The 24,641-nt window shown below is 40.6% G+C and overlaps 1 protein-coding gene and 1 long non-coding RNA gene across 4 annotated transcripts in view; one reads left to right on the top strand and one right to left on the bottom strand.

Moving 5' to 3' along the window:
• The window catches only part of LOC132538615 (uncharacterized), a 720,469-nt gene that overhangs the window by 315,129 nt on the left and 380,699 nt on the right, over positions 1 to 24,641 (top strand). The window lies entirely within an intron of this gene.
• Positions 19,873 to 24,641, bottom strand: part of OTOGL (otogelin like) — a 188,069-nt gene continuing 183,300 nt past the window's right edge. For both annotated transcript variants that reach the window (XM_007525648.2, XM_007525649.2), the window contains exons 55-58: positions 24,350 to 24,469; positions 22,741 to 22,786; positions 21,755 to 21,834; positions 19,873 to 20,716 (exon numbers count right to left, since the gene is read on the bottom strand). In XM_007525648.2, the coding sequence (XP_007525710.2) occupies positions 20,516 to 20,716; positions 21,755 to 21,834; positions 22,741 to 22,786; positions 24,350 to 24,469 (447 nt within the window). In that variant the 3' untranslated portion in view covers positions 19,873 to 20,515. The remainder of the gene's footprint in view (positions 20,717 to 21,754; positions 21,835 to 22,740; positions 22,787 to 24,349; positions 24,470 to 24,641) is intronic.

Genomic DNA, 24,641 nt, shown 5'->3' with positions numbered 1-24,641 from the left:
GAGAGGGAAAAAGATAGAGAGAGAGAGAGTCCTATAAAACTGCTTCACCATTTGTAAAGCTTTCCCCCTGCAGGTGGGGTCTCAAACCCAGGTCCCTGCACATTTTAATATGTTCAGTCAACCCCCATTCAGCCCCTATGGAAACCTTTTTAAAGTCTGAACTGAAATGGTATTCACTGTGGCAGGATCCAGGTTAGAGAACATGACTGGGCCTGGGGAGGCAGCATAGAAGTTCTGCAAAAGATTTTCTTGCCTGAGGCTCTGAGGTCCCAGGTTCAATCCCCAGCACCACCAACAACCAGAGCTGAGCAGGGCTCTGGTCTCACTTTTTCCATATCATTCTCTCTGTATCTCTGTTGCTAAAATTAAATATTAAAAAAAAAAGAGAAGGAGAGAGAGAATGTGACTGCTTCTTGAACTACCTTCTGGAGCTATCAGTACAAAAACATGCAAATCAGCCAGTGTTTGTCCTGCTTTGTATCTTACTGCCTTTCAGCCACCACGCTGGAGACACTACCATGATTCCATCCTGACTTCCCTGGGCAGACCACCTCGCCAATGTGTCCTGGAACTTCCCCTCCCCAGAGCTCTGCCCCACTAGGGAAAGATAGAAACAGGCTGGGGGTGTGAATGACCTGCCAACACCCATGTCCAGCAGAGAAGCAATTACAGAAGCCAGAACTCCCACCTTCTGCACCCCATAAAGAATTTTGGTCCATCCTCCAAGAGGGATAAAGAATAGGGAAGCTTCCAATGGAGGGGGTGGGACAGCAAACTCTGGTGGTGGGAACTGTGTGGAACTGTACCCGTTATGTTAAAATCTTGTTAATCGTTATTAAATCATTAACAAAATAAATTTAAAAAGAAATGCTTCAAACTCCAGAACACAAGCAAGACTCCTGAGTGCTGATTAGTTTTACTGCACTCTAACCAAGAAGCATGGCTGGCTCAATATGAAAGAGTCAGATTGAATTCTCCCAAGAATTGCTCATAACACACCATGAAAACAGAAGATCAGTGTCATCATTATGCTGGAAAATCCCATCAGCTGGAGTCCAGAGAGTCCTGTGGAAGATCAATAACCTTGCCCTCGAAAATACAGGATGGTGGTGCCAGAACCACCCAAGATATACAACACACTATCTATTTAGATTATTTCTTTAAAAAAAAAAAAGATTATCAGTGATTTAAAAATGACCAACAAGATTGTAAGATAACAAGGGTACAATTCCACACAGTTCCCACCACCAGAGTTCCATGACCTATCCTCTCCATTGAAAGCTTCCCTATTGTTTATCCCTCTGGGAGGATGGACCAGAATTCTTTTTTGGGGTGCAGAAGATGGAAGGTCTGGCTTTTGTGATTGCTTCTCTGCTGGACATGGGTGTTGGCAGGTATATCCATACTTTTGTAATCACCTCTCTCTGGACATGGACGTTGACAAGTGGATCCATATTCCCAGCCTGCTTCTATCTTTCCCTAGCTGGGTAGGGCTCTGGGGAGGTTCCAGAGCCACACTGGTAAGGTTATCTGATCAGGGGAAGTCAGGATGGAATCTTAGTAGCATTGGCAACTTTGTGGCTGAAAGGCGACAAAATATAAAGCAGGACAAATGTGTTTAACAAACAGGAACCAAAAGGCAGGAATAGGACAGTCAGGTATTTTATGACTATGTTTTTCTTTTTACTGTATCTCTCTAAAGAGTCAAAAGCACAATATTAAAAATAGTAATAGTTATTAATGATCTGCCTTATCATTAATTTAAGATAAGTGTTTACACACATCATAACAGTTTATGACTAGCTTCAAAACAAGAGTTACTGAACAGTCCACACAGCTAAGCTAATGTTGATGCTAAAGCCTGAGCCACACAAGGTCAAGCCAGAAACACAGCATTTAGAGGAAGCAACAAAGAGGTTTAGAAATGATGACTGCAAGACAACAAAGAAATGTGAAGTCTAGATAAATTAAAAGAATTCTCTTTGTATCGTATGTTGACTGCAGCTAAAAAAACTTTACAGGGTGCATTTAATTTTTTAAAATATATTTATTTATTTATTTTCCCTTTTGTTGCCCTTGTTTAACATTGTTGTGGTTATTGATGTCGTTGTTGTTGGATAGGACAGAGAGAAATGGAGAGAGGAGGGGAAGACAGAGAGGGGGAGAGAAGGACGGACACCTGTAGACCTGCTTCACTGCCTGTGAAGTGACAACCCTGCAGGTGGGGAGCCATAGGCTCGAACCGGGATCCTTCTGCGGGTCCTTGTGCTTTGCGCCATGTGTGCTTAACCTGCGCGACTCCCTGCAGACCACTTTTCCACTTTTGCTGCCCTTGCTGTTTTATAATTGTTGTGGCTATTATTATTGTTGTTGTTGTTGCTGTCGTTGGATAGGACAGAGAGAAATGGAGAGAGGAGGGGAAGATAGAGAGGGGTAGAGAGAGATAGACACCCGCAGACCTGCTTCACCGACTGTAAAGCGATTCCCCTGCAGGTGGGGAACCACAGGCTCGAACTGGGATCCTTCCACGGGTCCTTGTGCTTTGCGCCAGGTGTGCTTACCCGCTGCACCACTGCCAGACTCCCTACATGATGCATTTTAATGGATGTCTCCCCTATTTTAAACATTCTATCCAGCATTAACTCAAAAGCATAAGCTGAACAGCTTTAGGCTATCATCATATATTGATACATTTTACTGATTTCTATGGCAGTATTAATCTATTCATCAAGTATTATTTATTTAGAAAGACAAGAACCATAAAATAGAATACTGCCTGGGGTAGCTTATGAAAGGGATAGTTAACACATTTAAGAAGTATAAAAATCACAAAAGTAAAAAAAAAAAAAAAAAAAAAAAAACCCAAAAAACAAGGGTGTCAGGCAGTAGCACAGTGGGTTAAGCTCACATGGTGTGAAGCGCAAGGACCAGCATAAGGATCCTGGTTCGAGCCCCGGCTCCCCACCTGTAGGGAAGTTGCTTCAAAGGCGGTGAAGCAGGTCTGCAGGTGTTTTTCTCTCCCCTTCTCTGTCTTCCCCTCCTCTCTCGGTTTCTCTTTGTCCTATCCAACAAGGAACAACATCATCAATAACAATAATGACCACAACAAGGCTACAACAACAAGGGCAACAAAAGGGGAAAAAAAAAAAAGGCCTCCAGGAGCAGTGGATTCATGGCGCAGGCACTGAGCACCAGCAATAACCCTGGAGGCAAAAAAAAAAAAAAATCTCAAAAGTCATGGACCCCTTGGAACATACCTAAAATAGATTTCCTAGCTTCTTCTACATGCAGATCCCTATTTTCATCTACTCTATGCCTACCTTTCAGTACCTGTTTATTAAACCACTTGTCCTGCTTTATATCATACCACTTCTCAAGCCACCAAATTACAGAAGCCACTATGATGTTACCCTGACTTCCCTGGGCAGACTACCTCACCAATGTGTCCTGGAACCTCACCTTCCCAGAGCCCTGCCCCACTACGGAAAGATAGAAATAGGTTGGGGGTGCTGATCCACCTGCCAATATCCATGTCCAGTGGAGAAGCAATTACAGATGCCAGAACTCCCACCTTCTGTACCCCATAAAAATCTTTGGTCCACTTTTCTGCATGCTGCTCTCAATTCAAATCAAATAATATTGCATCCGCGGATCGCAACCTAATCAACACAAGTGCCACCCCAGCATGCTTCACTTCAGACTGTGACCAGAGACTTCAGGTGTGGAATGACAACCCTTTAGCTTCATCACTCAGGTGAGACCTTTCCTTTCATAGTATTCATAGTCTCTAATTCCATTCCAGGTGTTCCACTCCCCAATAAAGTCCCCAAACCTAGATATAGTCCAGGTCCCCTGAGATAGAGCATAGGTTCACACGTGCCCATAAACTAGGGGAAAAATATATACCTGAAAGCAGAAGTACACAAGAGCATGCAGGGAATACCCCCCAACACTTCATCTACACTATTCCAGTCTTTAGGTCCATGATTGTTCAACAATTTGTTTGGCTTTGTATGTTAACTCTCTTTTCAGCCACCAGGTTCCGGATGCCAGCAAGATGCTGATCAGACTTCCCTGGACAGACAACCCCATCAATGTGTACTGGAGCTCCACTTCCTCAGAGCTCCACCCTACTAGGGAAAGAGAGAGGCAGACTGGGAGTATGGATTCACCAGTCAATGCCCATGTTCAGCGGGGAAGCATCTGCGGATCACAACCTAACCAACGCAACGATTGCCACCTCAACATGCTTCACTTCAGACTGTGTCCAGAGACTTCACGTGTGGAATGACAGCCCTTCAGCTTCATTACTCGGGTGAGACCTTTCCTTTCATAGTATACTCTAATTTCATCTCAGGTGGTTCACTTTCTAACAAAGTCCCATAACCTAGATATACACCAGTTTCTGTGAGAGAGAGCATATGTTCACATGTATCCATAAACTACTGCAAAATATATACCTGAAAGCAGAAGTACACTAGAGTTTGCAGTGAGTACCTCCCTAACACTTCCTCTCCACTATTCCAAGCTTTGGGTCCATGACTGCTCAACAATTTGTTTGGCTTCATATGTTAACTCTCTTTTCAGTCACCAGGTTCCAGATGCCATCAGGATGCTGGTCAGGCTTCCCTGGATTGAAGACCCCACCAATGTGTCCTGGAGCTCAGCTTCCCCAGAGACACACCCTACTAGGGAAAGAGAGAGGCAGACTGGGAGTATGGACCGACCAGTCAATGCCCATGTTCAGCGGGGAAGCAATTACAGAAGCCAGACCTTCCACCCTCTGCAACCCTCAATGACCCTGGGTCCATGCTCCCAGAGAGATAGAGAATGGGAAGGCTATCAGGGGAGGGAGATCGGGTTATGGAAATTGTGTGGAATTGTGCCCCTCTTATTCTATGGTTTTGTTAATGTCTCCTTTCTTAAATAAAAAAAATTAAATTAAAAAAAATCTTTGGTCCATACTCCCAGAGGGATAAAGAATAGGGAAGCTCCGAATGGAGGGGATGGGACAGAAAATTCTGATGGTAGGAACTGAGTGGAATTGTACCCCTGTTATTTTACAACCTTGTTAATTAAATCACTAATATAAAATAAAAAAGAAGTATAAACATGTCTAAGCAAAAATAAAATGAAAACATATATGGAGCTGATTATAAATATATTAAACTATTATTAGGCTGGGAGCCCCATATGAAAAACGCTAAATATAAACAGTCACAGAAAAATTCTAACTGAGGTGTGCAGAGACGGGCACATCAGCACAACAATATACATGAAGATTTACAGACAGAAAAAGCCAAGTATGAAGAATGCAAACATTTCAACATTAGAATTTCAATGTTTTCTGACAGTGTGGTTTTCGTATGGTATTTTTCTCTCCCTCTCATTTAATTTTTTTTTTCATTATCTTTACTTATTTATTGGATAGAGACAGCCAGAGATTGAGAGGAAGTGGGAGATGGATAGAGAGACAGCTGCAGCACTGCTTCACCACTCATGAAGCTTTCCCCCTGCAGGTGGGGGTGGGGGGCTTGAACCTGGGTCCTGTGCATTGTAACATGTGCACTCAACCAGGTGCACCATCACCTGGCCCCTTCTCTCCCTTTCTGATATAATCGCAGCATAAACTGAATGAATAAACTGAGATCAGTTTCATGTGTCCCAAAAGTTCAAAGTCAACATGTGTGCAATTTCTGAATGACTCAGGAGGAGGAGAAAGCAAAAGCAAAATTAATCTCAGAATGCATGTGTTGGTATAAACAAACATATGTATGTATACACACAGAACTGCACAAATATCCACCTAAATGCTTCTTCTTCTTCTAGTGTTTGCCACCTAAATGCTTAGAGGCAAGGAAGACATGCGTGTTCAAGAACAAGTGCATGGTTTTGCTCACTGCTGTGAGAGATAATCATTTGCTCTATTCCTACTTTCTGGTTTTGGGAGAAAAGCTCTCTCTGAAATAAGGAAATTTAAATACAATCATAAGGGTGGAGTCCTAATCTCTTAGGCTGTGTTCTTAAAAGCTTTCTCTCTTCCCTCACAGAGAAGACACAGCTCGTGGTTGGGAAGCCAGCAAAACCAACTCTTACCAGCAAACTCTATGTACTCAGAAAATACATACAGATACGATGGGCCTAGACATCGACCCTCTCGCCATCATCACTGGTCACTTCTATCAGGAACATCATCATAAGCTCTCTTGTGGGCCTCTCTAGGACCTTGCCCTCACTGTAGAGCAGCAATGGGAGGGATGGCCACACTCTGTAGTGTGAAAGAGGCTGGGTTAGCCTGCTTTGCCACTCAAGGAAGACGGGTCCTGAAATGAGTGCAGCCTAGAATGTTCCCAGCTGTGACCATGGACAGCAAGTTCAGACTGACAGGAACTTAGAGGTCACACAGGCTCCTGGGCTAAATATGAATAGATACGGGCCCTGGGTCAGATTGAAAGGGTTGATAGTTAATTTTATTTATATTTTTTCCTCATGTTTGGGAGCTACTCTCTTCCCTTATCCAGCTTCCTAGGCCTATTCTCAATTCTGACACCATCTTCCCAGACAGTACTTTTAGTCCACCTGCATGTTAGATATCAATCAATTAATAAAGTCACAGGCCCCCAGGAACATACCTAAAATAGACTTCCTAGCTTCCTCCTACCCTAAAATCCTTATTCTCATCTGCTCTATTCTTACTTTCTGGTTTTGGGAGAAAAGATCTCTCTGAGATAAGGAAATTTAAATACAATCATCAGGGTGAAGTCCTAATCTCATAGGCTGTGTTCTTAAAAGCTTTCTCTCTTCCCTCACAGAGAAGATACAGCTAGTGATTGGGAAGCTGGCAAAGCCAACTCTCACCAGCAGCTGAACCCTGCTGAACTTTGATGTTTGACTTTCATCTTCTAAAACTGTGAGAAGATAAATGTCCATTGCTTAAGTGGGCGGGGAGGAAATGTCCCTCCATGCTTGAGTGCTTCAAAGTGAAAGAGAGAGACAGAGAGAGAGAATGGAACCTGTGCCTCACTGCACTAGGCAAACTTTGATGTTGTGGTCTCTCTTTCACTCTCTGCCTGCCTGCCCCTTTGTCTTTATCTAAAATAAACTGAAAGAGAAATAGGGAAGGGGCCAGGTGGTGGTGCACCTAGTTGAGTGTACACATTACAATGTGCAAGGACCCAGGTTCAAGCCCCTCATCCCCACCTGCAGGGGAAAGCTTCATGAGTGGTGAAGCAGGGCTGCAGGTGTCTCTCTGTTTCTTTCCCTCTCTACCTCACCCTCCCCTCTCAATTTCTCTCCATATCTATACAATAATAAATTAATTTAACTTAAAAAATTTAAAATAGGGAATAGTAAGTAGCATACATCAAACATTTGTGGAGTGAATTCATGAAATGAACTTTTACTTATGCACCTCTATCATAATTTTTCCTACTATTTTATCATAAGTTTACAATTTGTTTGAATGATAAGTAATTTGATAATACTAAACATGGTTATCAAGTTGCAGACCCTTAAGAGACGGGGTCAGGCGGTAGCGCAGCAGGTTAAGCACACATGGCACAAAGCTCAAGGACCTGCGTAAGGATCCCAGTTGAAGCCCCTGCTCCCCACCTGCAGGAGGGTCGCCTCACAAGTGGTGAAGCAGGTGTGAAGCTGTCTGTCTTTATCTCCCTCTATCTCCATTTCTCTCTGTCCTATCCAACAATGATGACAGCAATAATAAAAATAACAATAAACAACGGCCAAAAAAAGGGAAAAAAATGGCCTCTAGGAGCAGTGGATTCGTAGTGCAGGCACTGAGCTCCAGCAATAACCCTGGAAGGCAAAAAAAAAAAAAAAAAAAAAAAAAGGCCAATGAGGAGATGGAGTGCTATAACACCCAGTTAAGCCCACACATTACCATGCAAAAGGGCCCAGGTTCAAGCCCTGGGTCCCCACCTGCAGAGGAGCCTCGTGAGTAGTGCAGGTGTGTCTCTCTCACCCCCTTCCCTCTCAATCTCCCTGTCTTATCAAATAAAACAAGTAAGCCTTTAAAGTGGCCAAAGAGATAAAATTTAATTATGAATCAAATTAAGATCTAGTAAGAAATATGGGAATGTTCAAAAAGGCTGACAGGAAAGAAAATACAAATACTAGGAACATCTAGAGGGTGTTCCTAAGCGTCTGGTGGATGTTCACAAGTGTCCGGGAGTGAGTTTTCTATGCTCTTGAGAGCAGGCTAGTCTCCACAACTGGATAAAATTACAGGAGTGCATTACAGAAAGATAAAAGCACCAGGCCAGGAACTGCACAGCACAAAGATCTTTGTTGGGAGTTGGGTGGTGCGCAGTGGGTTAAGTGCACTTGGTGCCAAGTGCAAAAACTGGCATAAGGATTCTGGTTCAAGCCCCTGGCTCCCCACCTGCAGGGGAGTCGCTTCCCAGGCGGTGAAGCAGGTCTGCAGGTGTCTGTCTTTCTCTCTCCCTCTCTGTCCTATCCAACAACGATGACATCAATAACTACAACAATAAAAAAAAAAGGGCAACAAAAAAAGGGAATAAATAATAAAAAAAAATTTTTCTAAAAAAAAGCTCAGTTCGGGGGCTGGGTGGTACTACAGTGGGTTAAGGCACATGATACAAAGCACAAGGACCCGCTTAAGGATCCTGGTTAAAGCCTCCCGCTCCCCACCTACAGGGGAGTTGCTTCCCAGGCGGTTCTGCAGCAGGTCTGCAGGTGTCTGTCTTTCCCTCCCCCTTTCTGTCTTCCCTCTCCTCTCTCAATTTCTCTATGTTCTATCCAACAACGACGACAACAATAATACAACAAGGGCAACAAAAGGGAATAAATAAATAAAATAAATATTAAAAAAATCTTTGTCATGCCTCCAAACTCCCAAGTCCTATTATGTCCCCTAGGACTATCCATGTAAATCCATTGTGGACAGTGGTTTTACAAAAAAAATTCTGAGTGAGAAAGTCAAGAATTGTATTCAAACTTTGGGAGGTGGACTAACACGAAGAAACAAGTAAACAGATTGAAGTGTCTTAGTTGTTTATTTATTTTCAGCAATACTCAGTCATGCTACTGAGTAATAAAATACAATTAAGGGGGCCAGGCGATGGTCCACCTGACTATGTGCTCACATCACAAGGCACAAGGACATGGGTTCAAGCCCCTGGTCCACACCCCCATGGGAAAGCGGTGAAGCAGGGCTATGGGTATCTCTTTGTCTCTTTCCCTCTATCTCCCCTCCCTTCTGAGTCTCTGTGTCTAACAAATAAAGAAATAAAAAATTATTGAGTAATAAAATATAATTCAAGGTAAGTTGATATATTTTTTATTTTTTATATTTATTTTCCCTTTTTTGCCCTTGTTTTTATTGTTGTTTTTATTGATGCCATTGTTGTTGGATAGGACAGAGAGAAATGGAGAGGGGAGGGGAAGACAGAGAGGGGGAGAGAGAGACACCTGCAGACCTGCTTCACCGCCTGTGAGGCGACTCCCCTGCAGGTGGGGGTCCGGGGACTCGAACCGGGATCGCTATGACTGTCCTTGCACTTTGTGCCATGTGCGCTTAACCCGCTGCGCTACCACCCGACCCCCGGTAAGTTGATATTTAAAGGGGGTGGTTTAGTTTTTGTCATCACAGAGGCTTCTCTGTTCTGAGGAGAACTTTCAGAGTCAGAAAGACAGAGAGACACTGTGGCATCAGGCCTTTTCCGTGCCCTAGTTTTCTGCCTTGAGATTTACAGGGCACTCAAACCTGCGCAGCACATGTGACAAGACAGATAAACTATCTCACCGGTTCTACAGAAAGTTTAACAAAGTTTGACAAAAACCTTGTTATTTAAGTCTTTTTTTTAAAAAAAATATTTATTTATTCCCTTTTTGTTGCCCTTGTTTTTTATTATTATTATTGTTGTTGTTATTGATGTCGTCCTTGTTGGATACGACAGAGAGAAATGGAGAGAGGAGAGGAAGACAGAGAGGGAGAGAAAGACAGACACCTGCAGACCTGCTTCACCGCCTGTGAAGCGACTCCCCTGCAGGTGGGGTGCCCGGGGCTTGAACTGGGATCCTTATGCAGGTCCTTGCACTTGGCGCCACGTGCACTTAACCCGCTGCGCTACAGCCCGACTCCCAAAAGATTTTGTTATTATCCTGTTATCATGTCTCGAAAAGAATGCAGTCTTTGTAATTGGTCAAAAGCCTTACATTGCAAGAGAACACTAAGTGCTTAACAAATTCAGCAGAATTTTAAGCATTCCATCAGTCACGTTCCATCTTGACAGTTCTTATTTTTTTTCTCCAGTGCATGTGAATACTAACTACATGATAGGCACTTCCCTAGTCCTGTAAAGTGTATTAGTTGAAAAATATGACCAAGGCTTCTGCCTGGTGGTGGAATTCATGCTGTAATGGGTGGAAACATGTAAGTCATGTAAGTACCGGAATTACCTACTACAGATACATTTTAGTCATTGATATTGAACAACAGGTGCACTGCCTGGTGCCAAGGAGGGTCAAATTTGGTCACACCATCTTTTGTGAAAGGAGAAGCTTTATCACAACTGCAGAGTGGAGAGTATCATTCAGATCGGTCTTCCAGGCCCTGCAGAGTCTGTATTAGTACATACTGAGGTGAAGGAGATTGGCTTTCAGGGAAAATGAGGAGGGAGCCAAGGCCTTCAGGTCTAACAAGCTGATACTTGGGGCCTCAGGGGTTCCTCAAGTTCCTGCGCTAAATATGAACATATATGGGCCTGTGTCAGAGTAACAGCCTGAATGGATGGATGATCACAGAACTGAAGGGAGGGTGGGAGGGCAGTAATTTTAAAGGGAAAACCAACAAAATTTCCTCACAAGTTACACAGAGGCTGTACGGGAAACAGAAAAGTTAAGGAGCCCTTAAACTTTTTTTTTTTTTTTTTTTTTTTTTTTTACTGAAACAAATAGAGAAATGAAATAGCCATAAGCTGACATGGGGATGGCTGAGCAAAAGGCATAGACTGGGATTGAGAATATCAGTAGTTCAATTTTTGATCTGTTTAAATGTCTAAATTCAAATGAGATCTCTTCAGCAGGCAATTCCATAGATGCCTGAAGTCCAGGAGAAAGGTGTAGGGTAGAGGGATAACTGTAGCAAGCATTAGCATACAGATAGATGGCTTCTTAAAGTTTTGAGAGTGGCATTCATTATATATATATACACACACACACACACACACATATATGGAGAGAGAGAGAGAAGAGAGAGAGAAATTGAGCTGTAACTTGAACATTTCTTATTTCTGAGGGGCATGATACTCTTAGAATGGAGAGGAAATTATCGGCTTGGGATTATCCCTCAAGTAGAGTATCATCTGTTTTCTTGACAATTTATTGTAATAACCGAAGAGAACACTTTGGCTTATCTTATTACACAGTCAGCTTGAAAAACGTGTTTTATGATTTTTACTACTAAACAACTCTCTGGAAATGATAATGCCTTCATCTCACTCTTCCTTGTTTATTCTTCGGTGTGAGTATCTAGCTGCTTCCTGAACTCCAGTGGTGCTCAAACACAACCGAGAATCATTTTGTGTGGTCTGGGAGGTGGTACACTGGATAAAGCATTGGATTCTCAACCATGAGATCCCGAGTTCAATCCCTGGCAGCATATGTATCAGAGTGATGTCTGGTTCTTTCTAACTCTCCTCTGATCTTTCTCATGAATAAATAATTTATTTAAAAAACTAATTTTTTTTTTTAAAAAGAATCACTGAAATGAAGCAAGGTTCAATAGTGAAATCTGTTCAATTTTAAATCTTGCAGTAGTTTTATTTTGTCTTCAAAGAATCACTATGATTTTCACAATTACTTTGTTTTCAAAACTATGATATTCTTTTAATAATTTGAAATAATAATTTGATGTTTATACTACTTTGAAGTTCACTTGCTTGTCAACATAATGAGACCAAACTTCAATTACTCAAAACATACCACTCTGGATCAGAATGGTAGTCTGTTTATCCTAAATCTTAATGCCACAAAACTATGCTTGACCTTACTTTAGGTTCAAATGGGAATATTTTTCAGAGTATTGGGAAATGTAAAAATAATATAATTAGAAAAAAAAAACAAAACTGTCCACAGGATCCTAGAGTCAGGCAAGCTCAGATCATTTTATTATATACTTGCAAGACTGAAAAATCAAACATGAATTTTATCTTCAGTAGAGAACCTATATGGAATTCATTATATGCCACATGGCAACACACTGAAGAAATGGGACTGCGTCAGCCTGCAGTCTCCTACTATGAAATGCCCTGTGGGTACGTGCACTTCTTTATATGCGGGAAGTCTAGGGGCCAGGTGGCGGTGCCCCTGGTAAAGTGCACGTACTGCACTGTGCAGGGGAAGCTTCGTGAGCACTGCAGGTGTCTCTCTGTCTCTCTCCCTCTCTAACTCCCCCTCCCTTCTCAATTTATCTCTGTCTCTAGCCAATAATAAATAAAATAAAATAACAAACAAAATAAAAAAAGAGAAAGTCTATTCACTTTCCCACATTCCTAAATTGGCCTCATGACCCACAAAAAAGATAGATTGGACAAGACCAATTATACTCCTTAAAATTATATCCAGACCCTTTATGTTCTCACATTTTTTTTTTCTGTCTCCAGGGTTATCGTTTAGGCTCAGTGCCAGCACTATGAATCCACTGCTAATGGTGACAAGTTTTTCTTTCTAATTTTTTTTGACAGGACAGAGAGAACTTGAGAGGGGAGGGGGAGATAGAGGGAGGGAAAGATAGGCATACACAGACCTGTTTCACCATTTATGAAGTGTCTCCCCTTGTTGGGAAATTGTGAGGAGCCTCACAAAGCACCCTGCATTTTTCTGTCTCCAGGAGCCTGGCATTCCTTAAAACATTAAGCCGGCTCCCCCTGCTCCACCCTGCATTCCTGGTACTATGGACTATTTACATAATCATTGTTTCACCTGAAAGATACCCACCCATTTCATTCCTTTGAGCTATCTTCTTTCTACCCTCAAGACCCACCCTGCCTCTAGGGTATCATTAATCCTAACAGTTAAAACCCTAGCAACAGTTGCTAAGGAAGTTCATACCTTCCCCGCCCTTTTTGCCTTTCTCTGCCCCTTTCCTAGCTGTTTCCGTTTCCGACTTGCCACTTCTGGGTCTGCCCTTTAAAAGCCTGGGCTCTCTGATCAATAAAGATATTGCATTGCCTCGCCACCACGTGTTTGGTTCCTGAGTCATCTCCCTCGCGTTGCTGAGTGAGTAGCAGCCCAGGCTGGCTCCGGTCGAGTTCTCTCCAACCCAGGGAGTATGCACCTGGGAAGAGGCACCCCCACGCTAGCCGGGCATCCCCCATAGGTGGGGAGCAGGGGCTGGAACCCAGTTCCTTGTGCTTACTAATTTGTGCACTTAAGGAGGAGCACCATTGCTCAGTGCCCTGTTCTCACATTTCTAGAATTACTCTACAGGACCCAACTCTCAGCCATATCATCCTACTTCCAATTTCCTAATCCAACATTGGCCTACTGTGAAAGCTTGTCTGGCTGATCTGGGTCTCACTAGACAGAGATCTCTTCTTGCTCCTCTCTGACCAAGAACATACAAATTAACAGAAAATACATATGCTTGCAGTTGGGGAAGGTACTGGTTTGATGAAGCTTTGCTTGATATAACAACAACAATAGTATTTGCTGTGAGTAGTGTCCCCCTGCAGTAGGGACTCAGGGGTTCAAACCCAAGTTCTTATGTGAGTTCTTGCACACAGTACTATGTACACTTAACCATAACCAGATGCACCACTGCCCACGCCTTCCTTCCTAATTATTATTATTATTATTATTGCCTATCAGCCCGACAAATTGTTTGAAACTGTCTATAGTTTAGATCCAAATTGAAGTGGAGAATAGATGGCTGAAGCAGCTACAGCAGAAAAAAAGACTGAACAAAAAAACTTCCCCCCAAACCAAAACTAAAATAAACAACAAAATAACAGCAACAATGACACAAAACCGAAACTAAATAGAGGGGGGAGAAGAGAGGGGGGAAGCCAACAACTGCAGCCAGCATGTCAAGTCAACCAACCATTTTTGAGAGCTTGTTTGGAGGTTCTAGCAGGGGAGCGCAGCTACTCTTATACCTTAGACCAAAGACCGGTCAGTCTCTATTCGGGGAAGGCCATCCTCTTTGACTGAGCATGCAGCTTCGGGAGGGATGCACATGGAGCTGTAAGGGAGGAAGGGGTCGCCCACCTAGCCAGCCAGATCAGCTGAATCAACCCTGGCGATCAATGGGGTGATAGATGTCATAGCTAGATCACCCTCACATCCCAACCAACCATTTGTGAAACTACATTTCCCCAGAGGAAAGATCTTGATGACTCCCAACTGAAGAAACAGGAAGTAATTTCATATATATATATATATATATATATATATTTATTGGGCAGAGACAGAGAGGAACTAAGAAGGGAGGGGGAGATAGAGAGGGAGAGATAGAGAGAAGACACCTGCAGCCCTGCTTCACCTCTTGTGAAACTTTCCTCCTGCAGATGGGGACCAGGGGTTTGAACTGGACTCCTTTTGCACTGTAATGTGTGTGCCACTGCCTGGCCCCAGAAAACAATTTCTAATTTGTGCATCGGGCATCATGCCTGTGTGACCAGGAAATGTAAACACAGGCTGAATGGGCTCTCTACTCAGGATCTCACCAGATAGAAATTAAATTCTTGGTTGGGATTGTGATTTCATTTCAGGGTTGAGTCTTCTTCTTCCAGACTTAAAAAAATTATAAAGGAGAGAGAGAAAGAGGGGGAGAGAGAGACACCACAGCACAACCCAACCCATGGCTGTATACATAGAAAAACAGTGAGTGGGGGTAGATAGCATAATGGTTATGCAAACAGACCCTCATGCCTGAGGCTTCCTGAAGTCCCAGTTTCAATTCCCTGCACCACCATAAGCCAGAGCTGACTAGTGCTCTGATTAAAAAAAAAAATTAAAGAAAAACAGCACACTACCCAAGTGAGCTATTTTGCTGGCCCAAGGACTCACTTGGACTGTGGGCTGAACTAAGTTCCTTGTGGCTATGGGACTCAGAACCCTTTGTGCAAAGAAAAAGGCATTACTTCCTCCATGCAGAAACAGCCCCCTGGTTCATGGCTGACTTGAGGAACGTGAACCAAAATACACCCTTGCCCTCAGTGGGTCATTTTCACATGGAAAACAAATGATTGTTCCTGAGAATAGTGGCATAAATATGAACCTGAACCCCCTTGTTGGCAATAGGCTCTCTAGTCAGAGGTTTGTTTAATCTAGATATTCAAGTTTTATGATCCCATAATAATAAGCACTCCATAAATCAAGACTTTTTTTAAAAAAAAAAAAACAACTTCCAGGATATCCAGATTTCAAATATTTTATTTTCTGTACCATTAATGTGAATATTGATGTTTAAGCACTGCTCACTGCCTGGTAATTAATGGCCTAGAGATAACTCATTTTCAATCCTACTAAGACACTTTTTAGTCATCATAACCTCAAGGTATTGCATCTTTCTGCTCTCCTTTTCAGCTAAAAACAAACAAACAAACAAAAATGCTCATGAATCCATTTGGAATCACTGCTGAGACTATCATGAATGAGGTTTTGTTTTAGTGATGAAATTTAATTCTCCAATGAAGCCTCCATGTTATGTTACTTATAGTATAACCTTAAAAGTAGAAGCAGGAGCATTAAAGTTTGTAAAAATTACTTTGAAGGGCACACTAGGAGTGAAATTACAAACAGGAAAATCAAGAACAATCCACAAAGAAAAAAACAAAACAAAACAGGAATATAGGCATCTGCTCAGCTTGAGCAGAACACTCTAATGTGTGCAATCAGTAACATACGAGTTGATAAGGCTCTGCATGACATGCCAAGGATTTGTATCTACTACATTCACTGTGGGGATGATAGAGCAGAAAAGAAGAAAACTTTTACTTACTTTCTGTGAAAGACAGTTGATTCAGCAACCGTGGAATGTAAATTGGGCCATATATCTATCCATGTAAATACATCAGCATGTTGATGCGTCTGAACCTTCCATTCCACTTCCTGTGTAAGAATCTGTCAGTGGGAAAACTGGAAATACACTGAACATTCATTAAAACAGCATAAATAGATTGTGCAGACATATACATTTTCTTTTTTTATTATTTATTTATAAAAAGGAAACACTGACAAAACCATAGTATAAGAGGGGTACAACTTCACACAATTCCCACCACCAGAACTCTGTATCCCATTCTCCTCCCTTGATAGCTTTCCTATTCTTTAACCCTCTGGGAGTATGGACCCAAGCTGCTTCACAGGCAGTGAAGCAGGTCTGCAGGTGTCTATCTTCCTCTCCCTCTCTCTGTCTTCCCCATCTCTCTCCATGTCTCTCTGTCTTATCCAACAACAATGACATCAATAACAACAGCAATAACTATAACATTTTCTTTTTTATCTTTATTTATTTATGGGATAGAGCCAGCCAGAAATTGACAAGGAAGGGGGTGATAGAGAGAGAGAGAGAGAGAGAGAGAGAGAGAGAGAGACACCTTCAGCACTGCTTCACTACTCACAAAGCTTTCTCCCTGCAGGTGGGGACCAGAGGCTCGAACCTGAGTCCTCACACCACCACCTGTCTCCAAGGAACTCTGTATGTATGCATGTATACACAACATACATCATATGTTATCAACTGTTATTTATTCAGATGGGGATGACTGTGAAGAACTGCAATGTTTCTCTGTGCAGGGAGTGAGGTAGGAGTCAGGAGGATTCTAAATACATAAATAACCCCAGAAAGAATCCTGTCTCTCCCAGGTCCCCATCCTATTACCCGGCTTGTCCATGGAGCTCGGCAACATTCTTCACACACCTCTGTGCATCATAGTGGATGCTAAATCCTTTGGACTGCATCTCCAAACATGGCTTGTGTGCCACTGCTTTCTCTGCCTGCACTGTTGCCATTATCTCACTTACTCTATCTAAATAAGCCCTTGAGGCTAGGGAGACAGTGTAAATCATTCAGCAGAAGACTTTCATGCCTGAGTCTCTGAGGCCCACAGCACCACCATGAGCTAGAGCAGAGCTTGGTGTCTTCTACCTCAATCATTAAATTGCATTTGAAATGCTAACAGCTCACTGATCTCTTCACTGATGATCTCACGTCCCAGTCCATCTCATCATCCCCTCCTATACCACACTCCCCATGTATCAAAACACACATTCTCAGTCAGGGGGCCTGGTGGTGGTGCACCTGGTTGAGCACACACATTACCATGCACAAGGACCTGGGTCAACACCTACACCTACAGAGGGTAAGCTAGAGTGATAAAGCAGTGCTACAGGTCTTCCCCCCCCCCCCCCCCGTCTTTTCCTTCTCCATTTCTCACTACCCTATGTTGGAAAAGTCACGACATATTTTTCTACAGTTTTCTCTGCAAAAATGCATTATGACTTTCCCAGCAACCCAATATTTGAAAGGACAACAAGAACTTGATAAATATGATACATCGGTGAGATAGCTTTAGTACACAAAAAATTATCTCTAAATGTGAACAAATATGAAATTTTAGATAGGTCACATGTACATGCCTACAACCCCAAGTTTGGGTTTCCAGAATCACATGAAAGCTTCATGGAAGCCCCATGGATGATGAAGCAGCGTGGTGACTTTTCTCATTCTCTATGAATCTGAAATAGAAAAGATTAAGAAGTTGGCCCAGGACCAGAGAATAGCATAGATCGGAGGCAGTGGACCAGTAATAAAAACAAAACAAAACAAAATTAGCAAACACTGAGAGAGCTTTTGTAAGACTACTATTTAGCATGATTACCGAATTGAACAGGAGTATGCTTTTTTTCCCCAGTAAGGAAGCAGAACAGAATCGTTAAATGTCCGGACTGCTATCAGTCTTGTCGGTATTTGTACAACGAATGTGAAATAACTGTCCCAGGCTTGGTGAGAACTACAGTGGTCATGTGAAGAGAAGGGCACAAGACATTGGTGGAGGGTGTGGCATCTTATACTAAAAATGGGTGTGAAACTATACCCCTGAAATCTCACAATTTTGTAATTCACTGTTAAATTACTAATAAAATTTTTTGACAGATGAACTGTTACCTGTTATCTTTTCATTTTTAATTCCTTTGAATTATTAGTACATGCTATTGATCCATTCTCTTTTTTAAATATTCATTGGTTTTGAATATTTAAATGTTTATATATTTATTTGTGATTGAGACAGAAATTGACAGAGAAGGGGGAGATAGAAAGGGAGAGAGAGAGAGACACTAACCTGCAGCACTGCTTCACCACTGGTGAAACTTTCTCTCTTCAGGTGGGGACTGGGGGCTTAAACATGGGTCTTTGCAACTGTAATATGTGTGCTCAACTAGGTTCACCATGACCTGGTCTACTTTTTTTTTTTCAGTGCCCTGCTCAGCTCTGACTATGGGGAATCTGTAGGGTTTTTTTTTTTTTTTTTTTGAACCTGCAACCTCTGGTGTGAAAGACTTATCTAACCATTTTGCCAACTCTCTGATGGCTACTGGTCTAATTTCTTTAGGAACATTATTATTTTCCTTTTGTGAATTGTTAGGAGTTCTGTCTGGGAAGATTAGCCTTCGCCACTGACACATTGCAAAGACTATTTTGGTCTTGAATTTTCCATCTCACTCTACAACTTTGTCTCATATAATTTATTTGTTTTTAGTCTTCTTAAACTTATCAATCCTCTTTTGCACTTCTGGGTATTAAAGTCAGGATTACAATAGCTGACTCTCTTGAGTTGGTAGACAACTTCTTCCATATATACAGACACTTTCAACACTTAGTTTTCTAGTTTAGTTAGAATTTGTTTGTCAGTGGCTGAATCCAAGCAGCATATTCCATTGTCTAAACACCACTGATAGAAAGTCTATTTGTCTCTATCTTCTGGCTCAGTGGTCATCTTCATCACGGATTACATTCCAAAAGGTTTTTTTTGACATCATTTGGGCTTTCTTGTAGGTGTGATTATTTATCTCAAGTATTAATTTTCAGTAGACTAGCATTTTGTAAGACTGTGAAAATTGTTTTGTTCTGTCTACTTTTTCAGAGTGTAGTCCAGTATCTTGTACTTAGTACTTGAGAATACTTAGGTATCTCTATCAGAGCATTTAATCAAAAGTAGATTAAAAATGATTCAGTATAGAATATTTTACAGTTTGTATATAGAGAAGTGGTTGGCAGACAATATGTACTATTATGTCTCTTGCTTGAAGTGCATACCAATATCTCTTAGGCAAAATGTTAATCAGTATTAACCTATAACGTTATCTATTAGTCTATATGTTAACAAGAATCAAAGGATTTTTCAGTTTTAACATTTATAGTAAGCACTTACATGAAGCACAAACAAGCTCACTAAATAGTCCACCTCATCCAAAAGTGCAGTGTTCTATTGTAGAGTCATTAATACATTCAAATGATTTATTTCATACCTCATTGGCAAGAAAGCAGCAGCATAGACAGTAAGATGACACGCAACATAGAATGCAAATACATCTCAAGATCAGATGCTGATGAAACAGTAAATAGCTATCTGGATGTCAAATAACACCATTGCTAGTGGTTGCAAAGCTTGATTCAGTGAGTAGAGTCAAGGATCTCAGCAACAGCATATTCAACAACAGGTGAAGAGTATAAAAATAAACCCTCGAGCTCTCTTCCTTCTACTGAGTAAGTCCTCATTGGGACTCATTACAATAGGTGCATATAGCACCTATTGTGCTATTTTTTTCCTTTCTTTAAGGCACTAAATTAAAAAATTCTTAATTCTATGAAAGAAATTCTGTAAGTATAAACTATCCTGTGATTAAAAAAACTTACTAAACAGAACAAGAGAAAAGAACATAGTAAGGGCATATATATATACACACATGGCTTAAAGTTGAGTCATCAAATCATATTGCGTTAAGTCCTATTATCTGATAACACCTAGAAAGCGAAGAGAATTTGCTATTGTACATTCCTACTACCCATTCAGGCTCTGGACAACTGTCAGTTCTATAGCTGTGTAGTGTTTCTCTAACCACACCAGTCTTTATGATGATCCAGATGCCAATTGTAAATTTCTACGTTAACAACAGATACGAAAGTGTCTGAATTTGACTATGACAGTCTTTGCAAATGAATGAAACGAAAAGAATCCTGAAATAGAACATTCTAATTGGTGAGAATGCCCCAGGTCTCTGGCATGCTGCGATTATATACACAAACACTTAAGATCTGCTGGTTTTCTAAAAAGAGAGCTAGCACATGATTTTTATTCCCCCATGAAAATAGTTTATGTTTTGTGCCCAGTCGCACACCCATATCCTAATCATCTGGAAGCACGTTATTGTTAAGCACTGTCTATCTGCCCAGTATCTAAATAATAGTGATTAAAAACAGACTCCATCTGACATCACGATGTTTCATAGAGTTCTTGGCTTTCAAAACTCAATTCCACTGGCATGTGCAGTCTACGGGCTCCTGGAGAGTGTGCATGACTTCAGTACCATTTCCTGAGCAATACAGCCGAACGGTCAAGTTGCGCACTCCATTTTCACGACAACACTTGCAGAATCTTAGATGGCTCTCGATGTTGATGTTATATATGGTAGCTGAAGGACACTTTCCATCACAAGACGCAACACTAACCTGTTGGGAAAAACATGACTAAAAAAATCAGAACATTGGTTACTGGTTCCACTAAGGAGTCGTGTTGTTTTCGCCGGGCTGGCTTCACGGGCAGGTAACAGACGACCAGGGACTCATGGTTGAGCTGCAGGCAGTATCTCTTTATTCATGCAGGACGCAGCACAATCTATACCAAGCTAAGCTAAACTAAAAACAACCTTGTCCTTATAAATATACTAGCCCAGTAGGGTGGGAACAGGATGCAATGCAGAGAGGGTGGAGAGAAAAGTGACTGGTGAAAATCAGGGTATGACAAGGAGAGGGGGTGAAGCAGGTGAAAATTCTACCACTAAACCACCAATGCCCTGGAGGGAAGGTGGTGCTTGTTAACAGAGGTTATGTAAATAGAATGAAGTGGTTATGTAAATAGAATGCAGTGTTAAGCAGGGGGGATTTAAACCAAATGAAACAGAAGGGGTTTTTAGAAGCATACCAACAGAGTCACGCTTTTCTGTCTTAACTACTTTAGCTCTTTAGTTTATTCATGTCAGAAGAAGGCCAAAAAAGTACCAAAGCTGGCACCCAGGGACACAGATAAGTCATAGGGATATCCCACAGCAATGAACAAATCAGCAATGCTGACACAATTCAAAGCATGAGAGGTACACAACACAACTAAACAGGTCTGCAAAGACTATCAGTTATCTCCAATGACCTGAATTGTATCAGAATTGAGTTAACTATAAACTCAGGAGAGTTCTATAAAATCTTAACTGGGAATTTTCGCTAAGTAACGCTGTCTAGTTGATGGAGTGTGCAGTCAAATATATTTAGGTCTCTTATTCATGTTTCTGGATTGCAAGTTTTCATTTAAACTGTCCATCTGTATGCCAAAAATAACTCCTACTTCTTCACAAACAGAAGATCTTAATGTTCAAGTGTAGAAATAATTGTGAAGTTCAATATTGCAAGTGCTGGCATTTTTGCTGGCTTACAAACTGATAAACACTGTGGAGATGCCCACACCCTTGACATAACAAATGACATTTTTCCACTTACAGAGCTTTGACTTAGACAGTCTTGTTTCCTTATTATTGACTTAATGACCACTTTCTGGCATATTCTTTCTTCTTGTTTGCCTATCAACATATAGAGGTATATCAATTCATCAGGAGACAGATGTAAAAATTGTTTTTTAACTCAATTACACATCTGAACAAGCTTAAAAGTGAAAACTGATATATTTATATAAAATATAGCACTATATTAAGAGATATTTGTAATTTACTTTTATGCATTTTATTTATAAATATTCATCTTACTCTCTAGAGAGATTTTCACTTAATTTTTCTGGCTTTAACTTATCTCTTTACCTTATTGTCATAGAATAATTATCATGATAGTAAGTAAAATAATATTCCACATATATTAAAATTCTAGCTAATATTAACGTGGCAGATATATACTTAAGTAAAATAATTCTTAGAATGAATCAGGTACTTTACTCATATACTTGTGAATAATGAAGTTGTATATATGTTTAGATATTAAAGCTTAAGACTGACAAGTATAAAAATATCCTATCTTAATGAATATTATAAGAAGTTGTGGAAAATGTAACTGAATTATTTATTAACCATATTGAAGTTTACAGATGAACTGTATTGTACTTTATTTTATTTTATTTTACCTTATCTGTTTATTTATTAATTTATTTTTGCCACCAGAGTTATCTCTGGGGCTCAGTGTCTGACACTACGAATCTACTGTTCCTGGCAACCATTTTTTCCATCTTATTGGACAGGACAGAGAGAAATTGAGAGAAGATGGAGAGACAGAGAGGGAGAGAGAAAGACAATTGCAGACCTACTTCACTGCTCATGAAGCATCGCCCCTGCAGGTGGGACCAGGGAATTGAACCTGGGTCCTTGTACTTGGTAATATGTGTGCTTAACTGAGTGCACCACACCCAACCCTCTGTTCTACTTATCTGAGCAATTAAAATTAATTTATCAAATAAAATGATGTAATATATCTTCACTTACATATTTTGCAACAACCTTCATTATAAAGTTTTACAATTCCTTCATTCTAGGAAGAGAAAGAGTAATGTCAAAACCATGTTTATTTACTTTTCTCTTTGACAAGAAATAGAAAATCAAATTTTCAATAATTTTATCCAATGTCACAAAGCTTTTAGAGGAAAATTACTGGAATTTCTAACAAGAATAACCCTGTTTTTAAAATTAGGGGATGTTTCCTTTAAAATTTCACTTTTCCATTATTAATACCAAAGAGGAAACATTAACTTAGCTAAAAGAATATATGCTAATGTCACAAAACTCTACTTATTAAAGCAAAATTACTAACAGGTACATGAAATAGAAAGCAATAGTTTTTCCAACTCCTTGAAATAATCTAAAATAAGGTTCTTTGAGATTAGATGAAACATTTCATGATTCAAAACACAGATTCAGAAAATCTTATTGATGTTATTTGGAATTAGGCCAATAAGCTCCCAATTGCTTTTAGTCACTTAACAATTGCAAATAAACAAAAAGGGTGATATGGAAGGTGAAATATAGTATTGGACTTTTAATGGAAAACTCAGTGTAATTTACACATTTGTATAGATTCAAGCTCAGAGCTGTACAATGTAAACAGCTATACAATGTCAACAGTGTTAGTTCAATATAAAATTATCTCCTTAAAGTATAAAATTCCCTATGAGACTGTGACATAAGATTATTAAGATTCCTTTCAGAGTTGAAATTCTTTATGACTTTAGTACTACATCTGGCTAACTAGCCATCAACCCTAAATGGCCACATCTCTTAAAACAAAAAGGTCAAAGGGGGCCAGGTGATGGCACACCTGTTGGAGCGCACATGTCACAGTGCGCAAGGACCTGGGTTTGAGCCCAACGTCCCCACCTGCAGGGAGAAAACTTTATGAGTGGTTAAGCAGGGCTACACGTGTCTTTCTGTCTCTCTCTACCTTTCTGTCTCCCCCTTGATCTGAATTTCTAGTTACCTCTATCCAATAAATAAATAAAGATAATAAAATGAAAAAAGTCAATATGACCATATATCATTTCTCTAAAGAAGGGCACTGAGGCCCACAATGGGAAAAGCTCACTTCCATTAGGGTTTTGTTTTCTAAATAATTCAAAGTTAACACAAGACTTTGACAAAAATAGAATCACTTTCAAGAATCTGTTTTTCCATTGGCCTCTCCTCTCAAAGAACAGGAAATTGGAAGGATGAACAGACAGGTAAGCTATGCTGAGCTGTGCTGAGTTCTCAAATGCTTGAGGTGGGGAAGCTAAGACACACTTTACTTGGGCCTGTATGAATCAAAAGGTGAATAACTTCACAAACCTCTCTGGTTATGACACAAATAATGATCATGTGGTTTTTGGAAAGTGCAAGGCTCTTTTTTCTGTTGTGATGAATCCTCTTTATTGATTTATATATAACGAACAAACTTTGCATCCCTGGGATATACTGGCTTTAGCCCAGTAGAACATTTACTGCTACACTGACCAAGATAAGTAAGAACAATATTTGCAGAGATATTGGCTGGTAAGAAAAGTAGGAGGCATTTCCAAATTACACCTGACACAACATTTCATAGATACAACAAGGTACAAACCATTTTGCATTCAGTCTCATTAAAAGGGGGACAGACCATACTATAGTTGAAAATCACTGCCCCTTCGTCAGTCTTAACACATTCATATGTGGTACAATTATAGTGCCAAGTACTTCCCTCCTGAAAACAAAAGAGAAAGTTACTTTTCTTGCTTACGCAAACCTATGTTCCTGACAATTGAATATTTCCTATTCTATGAGTCAAAAGTCAGAACAAAAGTAATTTCCTTGGTCTATTATTGCATAAAAGTAAAAGACTCTGGGGTAAAGCGTGTAAGTGTGTGTTAGGGGGT

This window comes from Erinaceus europaeus, chromosome 5, assembly GCF_950295315.1.
Source record: "Erinaceus europaeus chromosome 5, mEriEur2.1, whole genome shotgun sequence".
Lineage (NCBI taxonomy): Eukaryota > Metazoa > Chordata > Mammalia > Eulipotyphla > Erinaceidae > Erinaceus > Erinaceus europaeus.
This window is presented reverse-complemented; position numbering and strand designations above follow the sequence as displayed.